Below are 15775 nucleotides of genomic sequence, written 5' to 3' on the forward strand. Positions count from 1 at the left end.
TGACGCCGACGCACCCATTAAACGGGTACGTCTGCGAGAACAACACCAACCCCCCCCCCTTCGCTTGCTCTCTGTGACTGAGAAGCAGATGGATGAGCAATGTCCAATGATCGACGAGACGGTAGGGGTCTGCTGGGTTGTGATTGGTGGCATGGGGGAGATTTAAGCGCCTGTCTCGGGCGTCGGCATATGCATGGGCGTTTATGGATGGGCGCTGCTAGGAAGAGAGCTGTATGCGTGCGCAGGTTGATTCGGTCGTTGCCATGTGGGATCTGGGTCCTCGTTAAACAAAAAAGGTCCATTAATGGACGAGACTGTAATCATCTGCTCATCAGCCATTGAGGCATTTAGACGGATTGTTACATTGCTGGGTTTGCTTGACCAGGACCAGGTGTAAACGACCTTTCAGTTGCTCAATTGTACATTCTGAAAACGTCTCGCTTACCCTCCAATCTCTCGTACCGCCCGTCTTAACCCATCGGCCAAGACGCGGATCAAGATCCCAAGATATCTCGGCGCACTCCCGCGAACCAACCGATCAAGAAGCCAAGCTTCGCCGAGACGAGAAACAAAGTTTCTCCGCGGCAACGAGCAAGCAATGTCCAAAACGTCCAAAGCGATGGAGTCCAGGGTCCTTGTTCATCTTGCCGCCCGTCTGTGACGCTGTGATTGGACACCGCGGGTCTTGTCATGCGCCTCTTGACGGGCCGCGAGAAGCGGCCAGCGGCTGCAGAAAATAGCATCGACTGGGCCCGCGCGTCCAATGACGCTTCTGATTGGGACGGGCTATTCGGGCACCCTAGAGCCAAGCTTCCGTCCCATCATGACTTGCATCTGCAGTGGAATGTCGAGAGATAGCCGCGAGTCCTTCTTCACATGTTGGTTCTTTGACTGACGTGTCTGTCAAGTTCATTTTGACAAGCAAATACCTTGCAGGCAACATGTATTTTATAGGTGAACCCATTGATTCCATAGCGCAAAGTTCCCGAGCTGTCATCTCCTCTACTTTCAAACCAAACCCTTCCAAGCTTACGGTGGTATTACAAGACATATATTCCCATACCCTTCTTGAACCCTATACGCAGTATACGCAAAACACACCCAAAACGGGCCTCGCCTCTCGGCTACTTGGCAGGGTCCTTGGGAGCTCCATCCATTGGGCTGCCAAGTCCACCACCGGCCACACCTGCTGCTGCCGCCGCCGCTGCAGATTCCAGGTGAGCGGCTCGGTCGACATCTGACGAACTGAGCCAGTACATGGATAGGAAGACCAGCAGGTGGAGCATTACGCAGTATGCTGCGAACAGGTTTCGGCTGGTTCGCGAGGCGAGAACCATACGCGTCAGCGAGTACACCACCCGCTCCGGAAGGCTCATCCGTCTGTACGCTCGAGCAGATTCTCTGCCGCGGAATGCCGCGAATGGAGAAATGTTGGACTCGTATGCCTTGCGATACCTGTCCAGAGCGATGCCAGGGTTTCCTGTCTCGCCAATCGACACTGTTGAGGGGTTCGGGTTTGCCCCGTATGCGGAGGACGTAGCTGCGCCGCCACCTCGGTTGTAGGTCGACACATATCTCGTCTTCTCGTACAGATTCAGGTTGTCCTTTTGCAAAGCTGCAACTTCCTGGCGCAGCTGCGAGACTGTTCGGTGCGTGTCTGAAAGCTCTTGTTCCAGCTCCGTATTCTTCTTCTTGTAGCGGTCACGCTGGGCCGTGACCATGGGCAGCATGCCTGAGCCACCTCCGTATACTCGCTCGCCTGGCTCACCACCCATGCGGGGGTCCATGCCGCTGATAATGGACGAGGTCGGCGAAATTCTGCCGCTCTTGCGGCCAATTGTTCGGGTGACATATGTGCCAGCCACAGAGGCTCCTGACGGGAAAGCATTGGCGCCCTCCTCCTGGAGATTCTCCAGATCACTCTCCAACTTTTGGTTGAGGTTCTGAGACCGCTCTAGCTCAGCATTTGTCCTCGACAGCTCCTCCTGAAGATTCTCCAGGCGACTCTGTAGGTCATTGTGTGAAACACGAAGAACCGTCAGTTCATCACCAAGCTTCTTGTTTCGAGCTAAGAGAAGTCTCTCCAGAGAGTTGCCCTCCGCATCCCCTGACTCAAGATGCTCGCGTACTTCATCGTCGTCGCCCGTGGAGAACTCGATGCTCTTGAGGACTTCAAGCTCCTGCTTGATTTCATCGTAGTCGCCCCACTTCTGGACCTTGGCCTTGAGAGTGTCCCTCTCGCCCTTCAACTTGTTCACTTCCCTCTCAATGGATCGTAGTTTACCATCCAAGTCTCGCTTGAGACCTTCCTTCTCCACGCGTGCAGCTTCCAGCTTGCGAATCATGGACTGGTTCTCCGACCTCATGCGCATATAGCTGGGGTCATCCTCGAGAGAGGCCTCGGGCTGTGATTGAACTGAAGACTTGGCTTGCGCCAGCTCCAGTCTCATCTGCTCATTTCGAGCCTCAACTTCGGCAAGACGAGAGCTCGTGCGATCAAGGTCGGCATGAAGCATATCAAGCTCGGCGCTTGAGACCTGGCTACGCTGAGCCTCCTGGTCGTCGCCATTCTTGCCCAGTCGCTGGTTGACCTCGTAGCTTGCCCGCATCTCGGTCAACAATCGTTCTTGCTTCTCCAGCTTATCTTCCAAAGCCTTCTCCTTGGCCTCCCAGTTGTCCGTCTTTTCCTCTAGCACGGCGGTCCATGATGACTCTACCTCCTTCACTCGGCTGTCAAGGTTCTCCTCCAGTTCCTTTCGGGCAGATCGTTCGGTCTGTAGTCTTGATTCGGTCTCCTCTAACTGGGAAGTGAGATTTGTGACACTTTCCTGCAAACGCTGGTTCTCTTCGGTAATTTTTGGCAAGGTGTCCTCAGAGAGGAGCATCGAGTCGACCGAAGCCTCGAGGAGTGGATATGGATCGGGAGCGTCAGAGAACGAGGTATATGTTTGCAAGAATGCCGAGTTGACCGACTTGGAGTGGTTCGTAAGAAGGTCAATGAAGGTTTGGTAGGCTGCATCCAGTTAGAATAATCCCATTATGCGGGTGTATCGATCGTACACTTTAGCAGGCCCTTGATCTCCGTAAGCTTGGTGGCATCGTCGAGCTTGCGAAACTCCTTGGTCTTTTGCGCTAGTTCTTTGCGTTGTACCGTCGAGTCCCGCTGATAGGCTACAATGTCGGATGCCGTGTTGTCTAGGTTGGAGACGAGGGTGGTGAGGTCGATGGCTGTCAGCAGAGTTAGTATCATGCATTGTGTGTTGAGGACTCCCTAGTGTCGTACTCCTCCATGCTGAAATAGCATGCTGGAATTTGTTCTCCCCTTCGAAAGTAGGAGCCGCGGGGGCTTCGTTGGAAGTTGCCAGAGCGGCTTCTACGGCTGCGTCCGTCATGGCGTTGTCTGTCGTGGAGAATCAGGGGCGGCGCAGAGAGTGAATGGCCTTTACCGCCACGATGCTATGAGAACGAGTGTGTCGCAGTTGGTGCTTCCAGTAACTAGTTGTTAGGAGTCGCCGTTGACGTGGTCAAACTGGATCCATGAGATGGTGATTCCGGTGACGAGCTGAAGGGAATGTGTTCCCTTGAACTTGGGGCCAGGTTGCTGGCGCGTCATCAAATGTCATTGGCTGAGCAAGCTGTCAGGCTGAGAATGCCAAGGCCAGCGCCACAGGGGCACGTTTAATCCCGCCACAGCCTTGCAGTTCAGCCACTTCTTATCACTCCACTTCCGGAAGCTCAGCAGCTGCAGCTACGTACTGTATCCACTCATGTCAACTTACGCCAGCCTAGAGTGGGCAGCTTGGACTCGCATCTTGTCTACACAACAAGTCAGCTTGTTTGTTACCTCGAGTTTGTTCAGATGATGCTGCCAACAAGACCGCCGCTATGACATCAGATGGCCCAGGCGACGGGCCTCCAGCTTCCAGCCTGGCGCTGAACACCCGCGAAGATGGACCCTACGTTCTGCGGGCCTTACTTGATGAGGTACCGCTCTCCGCGGATGGCTCCCAGGACGACATCAAGATCAACTGCGTCGACTACCTAGGTGGGTGCTCATGCTACCCGTTCTTGTCGCATCTCCCTGCTAATTCAATCGTACACAGACTCGAACTTGTACGTCGGCACATCGGCCTCGGAGCTGCTTCACTTCGTCCAGATTCCTCCCGACCCCAAAGACAAGTCCGGACAACCCGTTTACATCCTAGCCTCCCGACTATGCCCCCAATATGTGGAAACCCCAGGCACGCCAGCCTCGCGACCCGGTGTTCAGCAGATCTTGTTGTTGCCGCGCGTCGGCAAGGCATGCATCCTATGCAACTGGACCGTCACCTTCTACTCCCTCCCCGAGTTGAGCCCCGTTTTTGGATCGACGTTGGTTAAGAACTGTAGCTGGATTGGTGGTATCGACTTGAACGAACCTTTGCTTGATGATGGAAGCTCGGAAAGGAGCTCAGGAGTCACCATCCTCCTCTCTCTTATGCGGAAAATCCAAGTCGTTCGCGTTGGCGAAGACGCTCGTGCTTTCAAGGTGCGTTTATGCGGTTCGTGTCTGACATTGGCTCTGCTGACATGTGCTAGAAAATTGACTTCTCGGGGAGCACTCTGTCAGTGCGCCGAGACTCGATCGCATGTGTGGCAGACTCCAAATCTTACGCGCTTATCGATGTGGAGCAACAACTCAAGATCCCCCTAATGAGTATCTCGTCGCTCGAAGAGACGACCCCACCAAGTGAAATCGGACATGCCCAGAGCATTGCCGCAGATACATCAAGCGGGATCCTTCGTAGCTCTTCTGCCGCCAGTCGCCCATCATCAGAGGCACCAGGTCATAGTCGGAGCACGAGTTTGGGAGGCTCAATTCTGGGGAGCATACGCCGGCAAGACCAACGCGGCAATGAGAGTGAGGATCCAATTGCTCGCAATGCTTCACCGCAGCCATCGACGAGTCCTAGACCCCCTATCGAAAGGACTTCTTCACCAAACCCTCCGTCACTAGATAAACCCTTACCTGCTGCGCCTTCGCCTTCCGGCACTCCTGTTCCGCAAGCAGATCCGAGACCCAAACCGGGCTCAGTTTTCTTGAAGCCTCATATCACCTCTCCGACCCCAGACGAGTTTCTAATCGTTACCGGAACTAGTCCTCTGGAACCTGGAATTGGCATGTTTGTCAATCTTGATGGCGACCCTACTCGCCCAACACTCGAGTTCGCTAGATACCCAAGGGAAATTGTCGTTGATAGCCCATCAACAGACTTGGCATCGTCACAGCCAGGTCTGCCGCCACAAGAAGAAGGTTATGTTTTAGCCTCAATGACTAAAGAACACGACAACGATCTGTACCATGGACTCGAAATTCAGCGACTTGATGCGGGCTCGGCGACACATCCACAGAAGCATTGGCTCACAGCCACCCAAGCCGGTCACGATGCGGTATATGGCATCCGTTCGCTAGCTGGCAGCGAAGAGACACGGTTTGAAGAAATCGTAGACAGATTATGTCAGAGGAGATACACTCCTTTCTCTGTCTCTCCGTCGACCCCTGACCCGGCTTCAGCCTCCATCAAGTCTGTGGACTCGAGGACAGCATTGTCGATAGAACAGCTGTCCAAAGAGAAGGAGCTTTTCGAAAGAAATATCGACTCTCAAGATGAAGAATCGCTACCAGAAGAGTGGGAAGCAAACCGCAACTCAGAAGGCGAAGAGTTTACCCGGCAACTCGCGAAAACTGAAGCAAGAATAGCAGTCTGGAGCGGAAGTCGAATTTGGTGGGCGATCCGCAACCCTCTGCTCATCCAACTTGATGCTGCTCTAGAGGCAGCATGCCCAGGAAAGGTTCTCAGTCCATGTGACTTGGATAGGCGAGCTATTTTTGTTGCTCTCAATCAGATCCGGGGACAGGAAGCCCGGACCGAATTGGAGTTTCTGACTTTGGGATATATACGACAAAAGGCCGGGATCCTACTCCTAGTGAACATGCTCAAGTCTCCTGATGACAAGAAGTTTACAGAATCAGAGATCAAGGCGCTTGAGGAGGTCCTGGTCGAGAGCAGCCTTGACCCGAGAGTGGTATTATCGCTGATCCCCAGCATCCGGAACGAAATCATCGAAGGTCAGCGTGGAATCTGGATCTGCGGTGGAGTGAGAAAGACAGCGGATGCCTACCTACGAAGCAGAGATTTCGAGATGACAGCTAAGGACGGCATTGGAACTCTGGAACCTATGACGATGCACTTCCTCCGACGATACCTCGGTACGTGGCGAAAACGAAAGGGATTTGGTAGCGTTGCCGATGAGCGAGAGGTGTTCCACACGGTTGACGCTGCCTTGTTACTCGTTCTACTTGAAATCGATCAACATTCTCCCAAGGGACTGGGCAAAGGCGGCGTTGTCCGTTCGGAGCTGTACGAAGTGGTGGACAAGGGCGTCGACTGCTTCGACCGTGCCGTGGGCTTGCTTGAGTCCTACCGCCGCCTGTTCGTCCTCAGCCGGCTGTACCAGAGCCGCAAGATGTCCAGCGATGTGCTGGCTACATGGAGGCGAATCATCGAAGGGGAGACAGACGTTGGCCAGGAACTCCGCGACGGCGAGCAACGAGTTCGTGAATATCTTACCAAGATTAGCAACCAGGCTCTCGTCCAAGAGTATGGTGTATGGCTGGCCAACCGCAACCCAAAGCTCGGCGTTCAGGTCTTTGCCGAGGACAAGGGGCGAGCACCCAAGTTTGAGCCGGCACAGGCGGTCGAGATTCTACGGGAAGAAGCACCAGAAGCAGTCAAGTACTACCTTGAACATTTGGTATTTGGCAAGGGGCATACCACCTACATCAACGACCTCATGGCCTACTACCTCGACGTCGTCGTGACGGACCTTGAGTCGTCGTCTGTCAGCCGAGACATCGTGAGGGCAACGTACGCGGCATACCGGGCGCTCCAAGCCCCGAAGCCTTCGTACAGCCACTTCCTTCGGGATAATGCCCCGGACGACAATGAGGTTTGGCACAGCCGTCTGCGGCTGCTACAACTTCTGGGAGATGCGCATGATTATGATGCTGCGGCAATCAGAGATCGCATCTCTAGTCTACCAGATGACCTGCTTGTTCCCGAGACCATCATCCTCGCTGGCCGCGAACAGAAACATGACGACGCCCTCCGTCTCTTGATCCACAACCTTGGCGATTATGACACAGCCGTCTCGTACTGCCTCCGAGGCGGAGCTAAAACCTCGGGCGCCGCCCCTGCTGAGCGACCCTCGATTGAGGAGCAACACCGCCTCTTTCACGTTGTACTACGCGAGTTCCTCGCGATAGAAGATGCCAGCGACCGTGTAGAACAGACGGGTGCCCTGTTGGAACGCTTCGGTGGGTGGTTTGAGATCGACGAGGTCCTGGGACTCATCCCAGATGACTGGTCGGTCGACATCGTTGCAGGCTTCCTTGTTGGGGCACTCAAGCGTCTTGTCGGCGAGCGACGCGAGACTATGCTCACGAGAGCGCTCAGTGGGGCAGAGAACTTGCGAGTGAATTATGATCTGGTGGTCAAGATAGAGGAGAAGGGACCAAGTGTTGAGGCGTCCAATTGACGAGCCAATTGCAGGGAGCTGGGCAGCCATTTTAATATAGATGATATGATGTGATGTGATGGGTGGAAGAGAAGGATTTCCTGGCGGATTTGTGTACAGTCGAGGTATATTCAACCCATTCAACAGCCATGTCCAGCTATCATGTTTGCCTTGATCTCTTACGATACATTGACCGGTCATGTTCAGGTCTAGCTACAATCCTACACCGTCTTTCTACCTCTGTTGCATGGCCCATTTACTATGCTTAGTCTAACTCCTCCGTCGATCCATGGCGTCGTGTGCTCTGGGTCAATCTTACGCCCCCTCACGACCGCCATGCTCCGCCCCAATGCTGCGGGCGGTAGTGAGACGGGCAAGCGGGCAGAGAACCAATCATCCAGGGCTAACAAAACAGAGGCCGTACGGCATTGTCTTGCTCCGCCACGGGTGATACCGAGGGTTCCGGGTGTTGCGAGGGGTCTGTGGTCGTGGGTATAAATGAGCCTCTCAACCCCCTTTTCTTCCCTTCTCGCTATTCCACCATTTGACGAACCGAGTCTCCCTCACGATGTCGAAATCCACTTGAGCGAAGCGACGACGAGCCATCTCTTCCTCACGGTGACGTCGTCTTCTCTGTCGGTATCCCACGGTCTCTCCTCACCGTTGCAGTCCCTCTCCCAGATCCTCTCGACCTCGAGCCCGACCTCCTTCAACGCCTCCGCAGCGTAAAAGCCACGCATCTTTTCCCGACCCGTATGGAATCCAGCGACGACCCAACAACGAGCATCAGGTGTACGCCGTAGGAAGAAGGCGATGGAGCGGTGGAGGTTGGCGTGCTGCCAGGGCATCCAGAGACAGTCGGCGACGATAACACGGTCGAAAGCGTGTTGGTTGGAAGAGCTTAGGGAATCTGCAAACTCGCCCCACGAATGACCCTCGACGACGATGGAGGATGTCGGAGTTACTACTTGGGGGGATGGTGAGAGGGATGGTTGAATGTTGCGGGCGACGTTTGTGCGGAGCGTCTTGAGGACGGGTTCAGCTGGATAATCGGTCACGACGACTCTCTTGGCGCCCAACAGCCCTCCCATGATGCTAGGAAGCGCAGTTCCAGCACCGAGCTCAAGCGTATCCAACCCCTTGACATCAAACGAAAGACTATCCAGCGCCTCGCGGGGTTTTTCCAGCGGCACACCCAACGAATCAGCCTCGATGAACTCGGCGAGCAGGAGAGATGCATTCCAGAGGTAGTGAGAGAAGAGCTTGCGGTCATCTTCTTTGACAGGGTCGGCGAGGTCGATGAGGAGAGGCTTGGGGAGGTACGGCGATGCGTACGAGAGGGAGTGCTCTGCGTCGCCGTGCTGGTTGGTGATGTCGTCGGGGAAGATGACGCCGAGGGCTGTGGAGAGGTAGTCTTCTGGCTGGTCGGCGGTTTCTCCCTTGAGGGAGATTCTCCAGGTGAGGGACATTTTTTTTTTTTTTTTGGTGATGAGTGCCTTGTGTGTGTATCTCTTGTATGAGATGTGATGTTTTTGGTGTTGATGCCTAACCAGCTCACGCGAGCACCCTGATGACTCTTCAAGAACCACTTAGTCTCATAAAACAGGCTCTAGAATGAATAAGTAAGTCCGTCTAGTCTGATAAGACAAGAATTTTCAAAGAGAGATGAGTTGCAACTGTTGAAGCGCAAGAGTTAAGTGAGTGAGTGAGCGACAGCGCAGTATGGGCAGATATCTAGTTATCGATCGATCTGGTGGGGCAAACGCAACCTTTCCATCGATGGAACTAGAGAATTTGCCAAGTCCGACCGCTTTCACTGAGTAACACGGATGCCAACATGAGTCGGGGCCACGAGTTTCTCTTTAATTAAGGGTTTGAAATTATTATCATGTTTTGGCGACTCTCTTGAGTGAGTAAACATGTTGTTTGTGTAGGCAACGTTCCTGTCTTCAGAGTCTAGACCACCCTTGATATCTAAACTCGATGGGCAACTAAAGCAATCGTGACCAATCCTTTCCTCTAGAAATCTCGTAATATAGGACCTCTGACAGTAGTATACATACCTTATACAGAGTTGGAGTTGTCGGCACACGACCAAGCCGCCGCCCCTTTCGTCTCGTTGAAAGCCTTGATAACCCCAACAACAGTCCCATACGTCCCAGCAACTGTGAGAAACATTCCCGAGACGACGACAAACACAGCTACATAGGCCTGGACAGTCCACCCGATGGTCCTCCCCCCAGAACGGCCCCTGCTCCAGTTGTCGTACAACCACATGCACCCCATCGGCTGGAAGCACATGAGCGTGCCCAGGAGGGCTCCCACGAGGGACACGAGGGCGTGGAAGATGGGGATACCGCTGGCGATGGCGTAGGCGCTTAGGGAGACTGTGAATGTGCAGCCGAGCCAGCATGCCCAGTGGGTGAATGTGTTGGCGGTTAGATGCCTCGATCCGCGGAGGAAGCGGATAAACGGGTACTTGCTTGCGGCCTATGACTCTTAGCAATTTGCCCCTTACAGGTTGACTCTTGTTTACTTACGTGGGCATTGATGGTTGCGCCGGCAAGAAGACCAGGGAGAGCAAGTCCATAAGCAATCTTCTTAACAACAGGCCCCGCAGAACCCAAAGCCGGCGACGCAACATAAGAACCACAGTAGTAGTACACCATGATACCGATGATGATGTACGTAGCAGTTACGGTCGACTGGCAGAGTACCAACGCCTTGGTGTACTGCCGCGGATCTCGCATCTCGGCCGCGATGGGGAAGAAGAGCGGCGTGCCGGCGTAGGCAAACACAAAGGTGCAGATGGCAGAGATGGCGTCGGCAAAGCTGGGGTTGTTGGAGAGCTTGTAGTCGGACACCCAGACTCCTTCCTGGGGGGCTTCTGAAGGACGTTCTTGGACTGCTGCGGCGATGGTGACGATGTAGACTGACGAGTTACAGTTGGCATGGGTGTATCAAGGGGTTACGGTTGGGGTTTACTTGCCTGCGATCGTGAGGGAGATTACGCCGCCCCAGGCAAGCCAGCTTATATTTGCCAGAGTGCGGATGCTGCTGCAGGCAAAGACTGCGATGGAGGATACGGCGACAAACACGGCAGTGCAAGCTCCATGAGTCGACATGGCGTTTAAACTGATCGAGATGCCAAGAATCCCCGACGCAGCAACAAAGATGGTATCTACACTACATCAGTCAAGTCATATCATTGATGAAGGACTCTGACTTACACAGAACAAACGCAACGCCGAGGAACTCTTGCCCAACTTTACCAAACATGAGACCAGCGGCATCATCAATGCCCCAGATCTCTCGATGCCTCAGTTTAAACATGCCAATCACATAGTCCGACCAGCTCGTCAGGGCAGCTACAGTCAAGAGACAGATGATGCCCGGGATGATGCCAAGCGCGTCAAACGCGGACGGGATCGAGAGGACGCCGAGGCCGATCTGGGACTTCATCATGAGGGCAGCCGAGCCAAGCCATCCGACCTATTTACCATTAGTTCTTGTTAAGGAATAGTAAATACGGGATATGCACGTCGCGGTAGTTAGGTCCTTTCTCGGTAATGTTGCCAAAGACTGCATCGTGGGCGAGTGTAGGATCGTTGTCGACTTCCCCCGCTCCAGAAGGCAGAGTGGCGAGTCCCTCCTCTGTGTCTTCTTTGCTACCTCTCATTGTGCTGACAATATCATGTAGTAAGAGGTTGTTTTACTGCACGGAAACTTGCTGTTGTCGTCTAGACACCTGTATAAAGCGAAAGGAGACTATCAAGACTCGATTGAGGAAACGTAACCGTGTGGCAAACATGACAGCAAACAGCGGACATGAATCTTTTATACCTGTACCTTATCATACAAAGGCCATATCCAAAGGGATTCAGTTGCATCACCATGCACGCCCATTACCGCCTCAACGAACCTTGTTCCACAATCTCCTTTGCTTTCCCCTGTGATGGATAAGAAGGGGCCCTGATCATGTGCCTCCTCCTGGCTGAGAGGAGGGGACATGCAGGTTCGAAAGCTTACATTGAACCCCCAGTCAACCATCCTCCTCGTCGACTCCGGGTTCCAACGCTTCCCTTCTTCATACCCAAGATTCTCTAAACAAGGTATCACCTATATCTTTGCGGGGCTTGGGAAGAATTGATCATAGAGACTGTGTAGTGTCTAGCCAGCAAGAATGTCGATTGATACACAATTACATGTTCTCGGCGAAATTGGCCGTCCCATGGTCACGAGACAGCGACTTGTTCTCTGTTATCAGGGTCAACGACCATAAACTCTAAGCTTGCCAGGTGACGCCTACAATATGCACCTCCTATCACGTGGAAATAAATCTCTGAGGGGATGATACATCTGAAAGACCAGGAATTGCTTGAGAATCATAGTTGAAAGAGGGACTGTTTTATGCTGGTGTCTTTCAGGGGTCGAGATATGGATTCACTTTGCCTGGGCACGTTCATGCATGCGTAACTAGACTGGTGTGGATGGAGATGAAACTCGAGCCGGGAGGCAATGGGATTAAACGCTCTAGTTGCTTATGAAATTCCAAAAGATCTACTACATTAGAAGTCAAGACCATCAGGAGACCCTTATACAAAGTCAATAAGCATCACCTGCTCTGCCTCGGTTCAACAAGCATAGTTTACCTTGAGAACTTCAAGCTCGACAATATATCTACACTCAGCTGAAGTATCCTCAAGAATCACATTGAAAGAACCAAACTGTGTTGAGCATTGTACATTATCATTCATCACTATATCAGGTTGTTGTTTCCTCCGATATGTGGTCCCCTTTCCATAACAACTCCTTTGCAAGTCCTCCTCCATTAATATACACCACCCCTATATTGCGTTCCAGCTCTGCCGAGCAATGCATAAAAACTAGTCATGCCAGACAAGCCCCGAGAAGCCATGTAGACAACAACATATGCAAAACAAAGATCCAGGTCCATTCAGAAAGTGATTTGTCAAAAATCGTCCATTATCATCAAGCCATCAGATCGGGTTGTCGGGAGATGCCAGTCCCAAAAGAAAGAAGTCGTCAAAAAGGACAAGAACGAATAAAACAGGGGTATCGATGCGTCAACTCCCGGCGCAGCAAACAAAAGCCCAATAATCCAAAGGGAGTGTTTTCCCTTTCCTGTCGCCCCATCCCGATTGTCATGAATAAAAATGTGTCCCGATCAGAACCCGTCATAAATAGTAGTAGTCCGTACCCGTCCGGATATTCCTTTGCTCTAGTACAGTTCGCGTGCGCCGCCCTTGCCATGCCTTGCCTAGCCTAGCCTTTTTTTGTAAACAGTTTTCTGTTGCGTGTGCTTAAAGAAAGGGAGTGTTGTTGGATTCATAAGGTAGATGTCGATGTGTCGAGGTCATTAAACAGTCGTGGTGCTGCTGGCAAGCATCTGCTGCATCTCGTGGAGCTGCTCGGCAGTAGGGTCGTCAGAGATCCAGGGGCCCTTCTCCTCATCCGTGGCACCATGGAAGCCGGCGGCTCGCTTGAGGGTCTGGACATCGAGATCCGTGACGTAGGACTTGCCATCAGACAAGGGGATGCGCACCTCGTGGTCGGTGGAGAGCATCATGTCGTCCTTGGCAAGGCGACGGGGACCATCAAAGACGGCCATGACTCGCTTCTTCATGGTCATCTGACCCTTGTCGAAGCCCCATGAAGAAGGATAATCGCGACGGTTCTTGCGGCTGCGCGTCTTGGTCGTCAGGGTCACACCACCTCGAGAGTGGGTGACGCCCCGAGACTTCTGAACACCGTTGGGAGGGTTGCCCTTCTTGCGGGTGGTGGGAGACGTATTGGTTCGTGGCGAGTTATCCTCGTCCTCATCACCAGTGTCGGCCTCCTCATCGTCATCCTGAGTCATGGCGGCCTCGGTAGTAGTGGGGAGGTTGTTCTTCTCCAGAGTCATGTGGACATCCTTGTCGTTCTCAACCTCAGCCAGGCGCTTGGCGTTGATAGCCTCGGCAGGATCCTCCTGCTGGACAATGCGCAGGACACAGTCGTCAAGATGCTCGTAAAAGTCCTGAGCGTTGGAGAAGGTCTGAGAGCAAGTGCTACACTTGCCAGTGGCATCGGGAGCATAGCCGGTGAGCTTCTTGGCAGCATTGACACCAGTCGAAGACTTCTTGCGGCTGTTGGGGGGAGTCTGCTCAACACCGTGGACAGCAGTCAGGTGGCGCTTGAAGACGTCGGCGCGGTTGAACGACTTCTCCGCGGCTGATCCGGATCCAGGGCAGAAGCCGCAGACCATGGTGCCCTTGTAGTGAGTAAGAGTGTGGCGGTTCTTGTCGTACTTGCGAGCAAAGCCCTTGGTGTGGTACTCGCAGGTCTGAATTGGGCACTTCTCGGGGCGCTCGTTCTGGTGTGTGAGCATGTGCGCCTTGAGGTCCTTGAATGTCTTGCCACAGTCGGGCCAGGTGCATCGCTGCTTCTCCTTGGACTCATTGTCGCTGTACTCGCCAGGCGTAGGGGGAACAAACTGGCTCATGCTAGGGGCGCGGACGTGGTTGTCGATGGGGGCACCGTAGGGGCTGCTGGGGAAGGCGGATTGGAAGGTACCGTTGTGGAGGAAGGGCGAGGAGCTGTTGGTCCTCATCATATGAGGCTGAGGGGACGAGGAGGACACAGAGGGAGAGGTGGGATAGGTGTGGTTGGGCTGTTGGAAGTGAGTATCATAAGAAGGGATTCCCATGGGAGGTCGGGTAATCTCAGGCTGAATGAGAGTAGGATCTATCATGGAAGGTGCATGGTCAGCAAGCAGAGTCCAAGTCTGAGTGTGAGACTGAGAAACAGTTGTGGTGGAGCTGTTGATGTGAAAGCGAGAGCGAGAGTGGGAGAGGGGGGACGGTGACAGCTGCAGCACCCTGGACTGGGAACCATTGGAGCTAAGCCCAAACGAGGTTTCCAGCTGGCCACTGCCGTGAGAAAAGCAAGCAATGTCGCGTATCGATGGCGGCGGAGGGGGACAGTCAAGTGCCGATTGGGTTGATGGGTGAAATGTCTCAGTTGGACAGGCAGGCGACGGGCTAAGCCGCCGTCGCTTGCAAGACGAGGCCAGGTACGGAGAAGACGTTGACACTGGCACCGACAATGATGTGACCGAGGTGGATGTGGATGCTGCAGTGGAGGGGACGGGGCTGGAAGAGGCAGGGGACGACACGGCCAAGAGACAGGATGAGGAAAGGGCAAGATGGGGATCGACACCCTTCAGCTCGCCTTGCACCGCTTGGAGAGCCGACGACGTGGTAGAGACAGACGCAGTTCGACACGTCGACCCGGCATGTCCAAGAGAGCAGGGATCTGAGGGAGCTAGGGCATGGTGGTGGTGGGGAACATGAGGCCTCGGGCTGGGGCTCTGCCTGTGCCTGTGCCTCTTGCTCTGCCAATGCCCTTGCGAGGCAGGGAAACGGGAGCGCCGAGCGCTTCCAAGCGAGGAATTGGACAATGATAGCAACTTACCGACGAAGCCCTTTGCCGCAGGGAAGTCAAAGTTGAGCTCCTCCATGCCGGGCCCAGCAAACGAAGCGAAATCGGCCCCGGTCATGAAGTCGCTGCCCACAATAGCTGGTTGAACTCCGAGGCCCTGGGGCGCCCACTCGGGCACAGCACCCATCTGGCCGTGGTTGGACTGGGGTGATCCAATCGCCGAAGATGCGGCCGAGGGAGCAGACGCCGTTGAAAGGCTAGACGAAGAGAGTCTCATGTCCGACTCGTCCGTGTACATGCCCGGCGAAGCCCGGTTGTTAAGCATGTAATTGGGAGCCTCGGCGTATAGAGGCTGTTCGACAAAGCCCATCGATGAGGCGAATGCGTCCTGGCCGGCAGTCTGCTGAAAACTGAAGGCATCCGCGGGGATGCTAACGTCCATGGGGCCCGTGGTGAAGACGGCCTGGACACCAGAGTGGTCCGGATACCGGCCGAACTCGTCCGAGGAGTCGGTTTGGTGAGCAAACATGGCGAAGGGTTGCTCTGTCAAGGATGTCATGGTGTGTTGGTCGAAGAGGCGAGATAGAGAAGCGTGGGGATAGGCGAAAGACCCGGTGTGGGTTTGTTCGAGGCGAAGGCGAAGACGGGCTTGAAGCGACGGAAGCTCAAGCTCGGGATGCGATCACCTTTATCTAGAGTCGCAGCACCAGGCAAATGTCAGATTCGGAGCTCCAGGCAGAGCAGAAGAGGATATGTTGCAGGTGTCCAGAGTATG

General features: G+C 54.0%; 5 protein-coding genes across 5 annotated transcripts; 1 reads left to right on the forward strand and 4 right to left on the reverse strand.

Moving 5' to 3' along the window:
* Positions 1–1124: 1124 nt before the first annotated feature.
* On the reverse strand, positions 1125–3392 carry NCS54_01260700 (Protein CASP; the record flags this gene model as incomplete). The annotated part of the gene is made up of 3 exons (XM_053157835.1): positions 1125–3013; positions 3061–3228; positions 3284–3392. 3 exons carry the CDS (start codon positions 3390–3392, stop codon positions 1125–1127), a joined length of 2166 nt encoding a protein of 721 aa, XP_053013810.1.
* Positions 3393–3798: 406 nt separating this feature from the next.
* On the forward strand, positions 3799–7578 carry NCS54_01260800 (Hypothetical protein; the record flags this gene model as incomplete). Its single annotated transcript, XM_053157836.1, has 3 exons — positions 3799–4045; positions 4104–4528; positions 4579–7578. Exons 1-3 carry the CDS (start codon positions 3886–3888, stop codon positions 7576–7578), a joined length of 3585 nt encoding a protein of 1194 aa, XP_053013811.1. The 5' UTR covers positions 3799–3885.
* Positions 7579–8120: 542 nt separating this feature from the next.
* Positions 8121–9026, reverse strand: NCS54_01260900 (Hypothetical protein; the record flags this gene model as incomplete). The annotated part of the gene is made up of 1 exon (XM_053157837.1): positions 8121–9026. One exon carries the CDS (start codon positions 9024–9026, stop codon positions 8121–8123), a length of 906 nt encoding a protein of 301 aa, XP_053013812.1.
* A 595-nt stretch (positions 9027–9621) lies between these two features.
* On the reverse strand, positions 9622–11236 carry NCS54_01261000 (Aa-trans domain-containing protein; the record flags this gene model as incomplete). The annotated part of the gene is made up of 5 exons (XM_053157838.1): positions 9622–10047; positions 10098–10489; positions 10547–10738; positions 10788–11049; positions 11099–11236. 5 exons carry the CDS (start codon positions 11234–11236, stop codon positions 9622–9624), a joined length of 1410 nt encoding a protein of 469 aa, XP_053013813.1.
* A 1701-nt stretch (positions 11237–12937) lies between these two features.
* On the reverse strand, positions 12938–15559 carry NCS54_01261100 (Hypothetical protein; the record flags this gene model as incomplete). Its single annotated transcript, XM_053157839.1, has 2 exons — positions 12938–14304; positions 15034–15559. 2 exons carry the CDS (start codon positions 15557–15559, stop codon positions 12938–12940), a joined length of 1893 nt encoding a protein of 630 aa, XP_053013814.1.
* Positions 15560–15775: the final 216 nt, after the last annotated feature.

This window comes from Fusarium falciforme, chromosome 10 (genome assembly GCF_026873545.1).
Source record: "Fusarium falciforme chromosome 10, complete sequence".
Lineage (NCBI taxonomy): Eukaryota > Fungi > Ascomycota > Sordariomycetes > Hypocreales > Nectriaceae > Fusarium > Fusarium falciforme.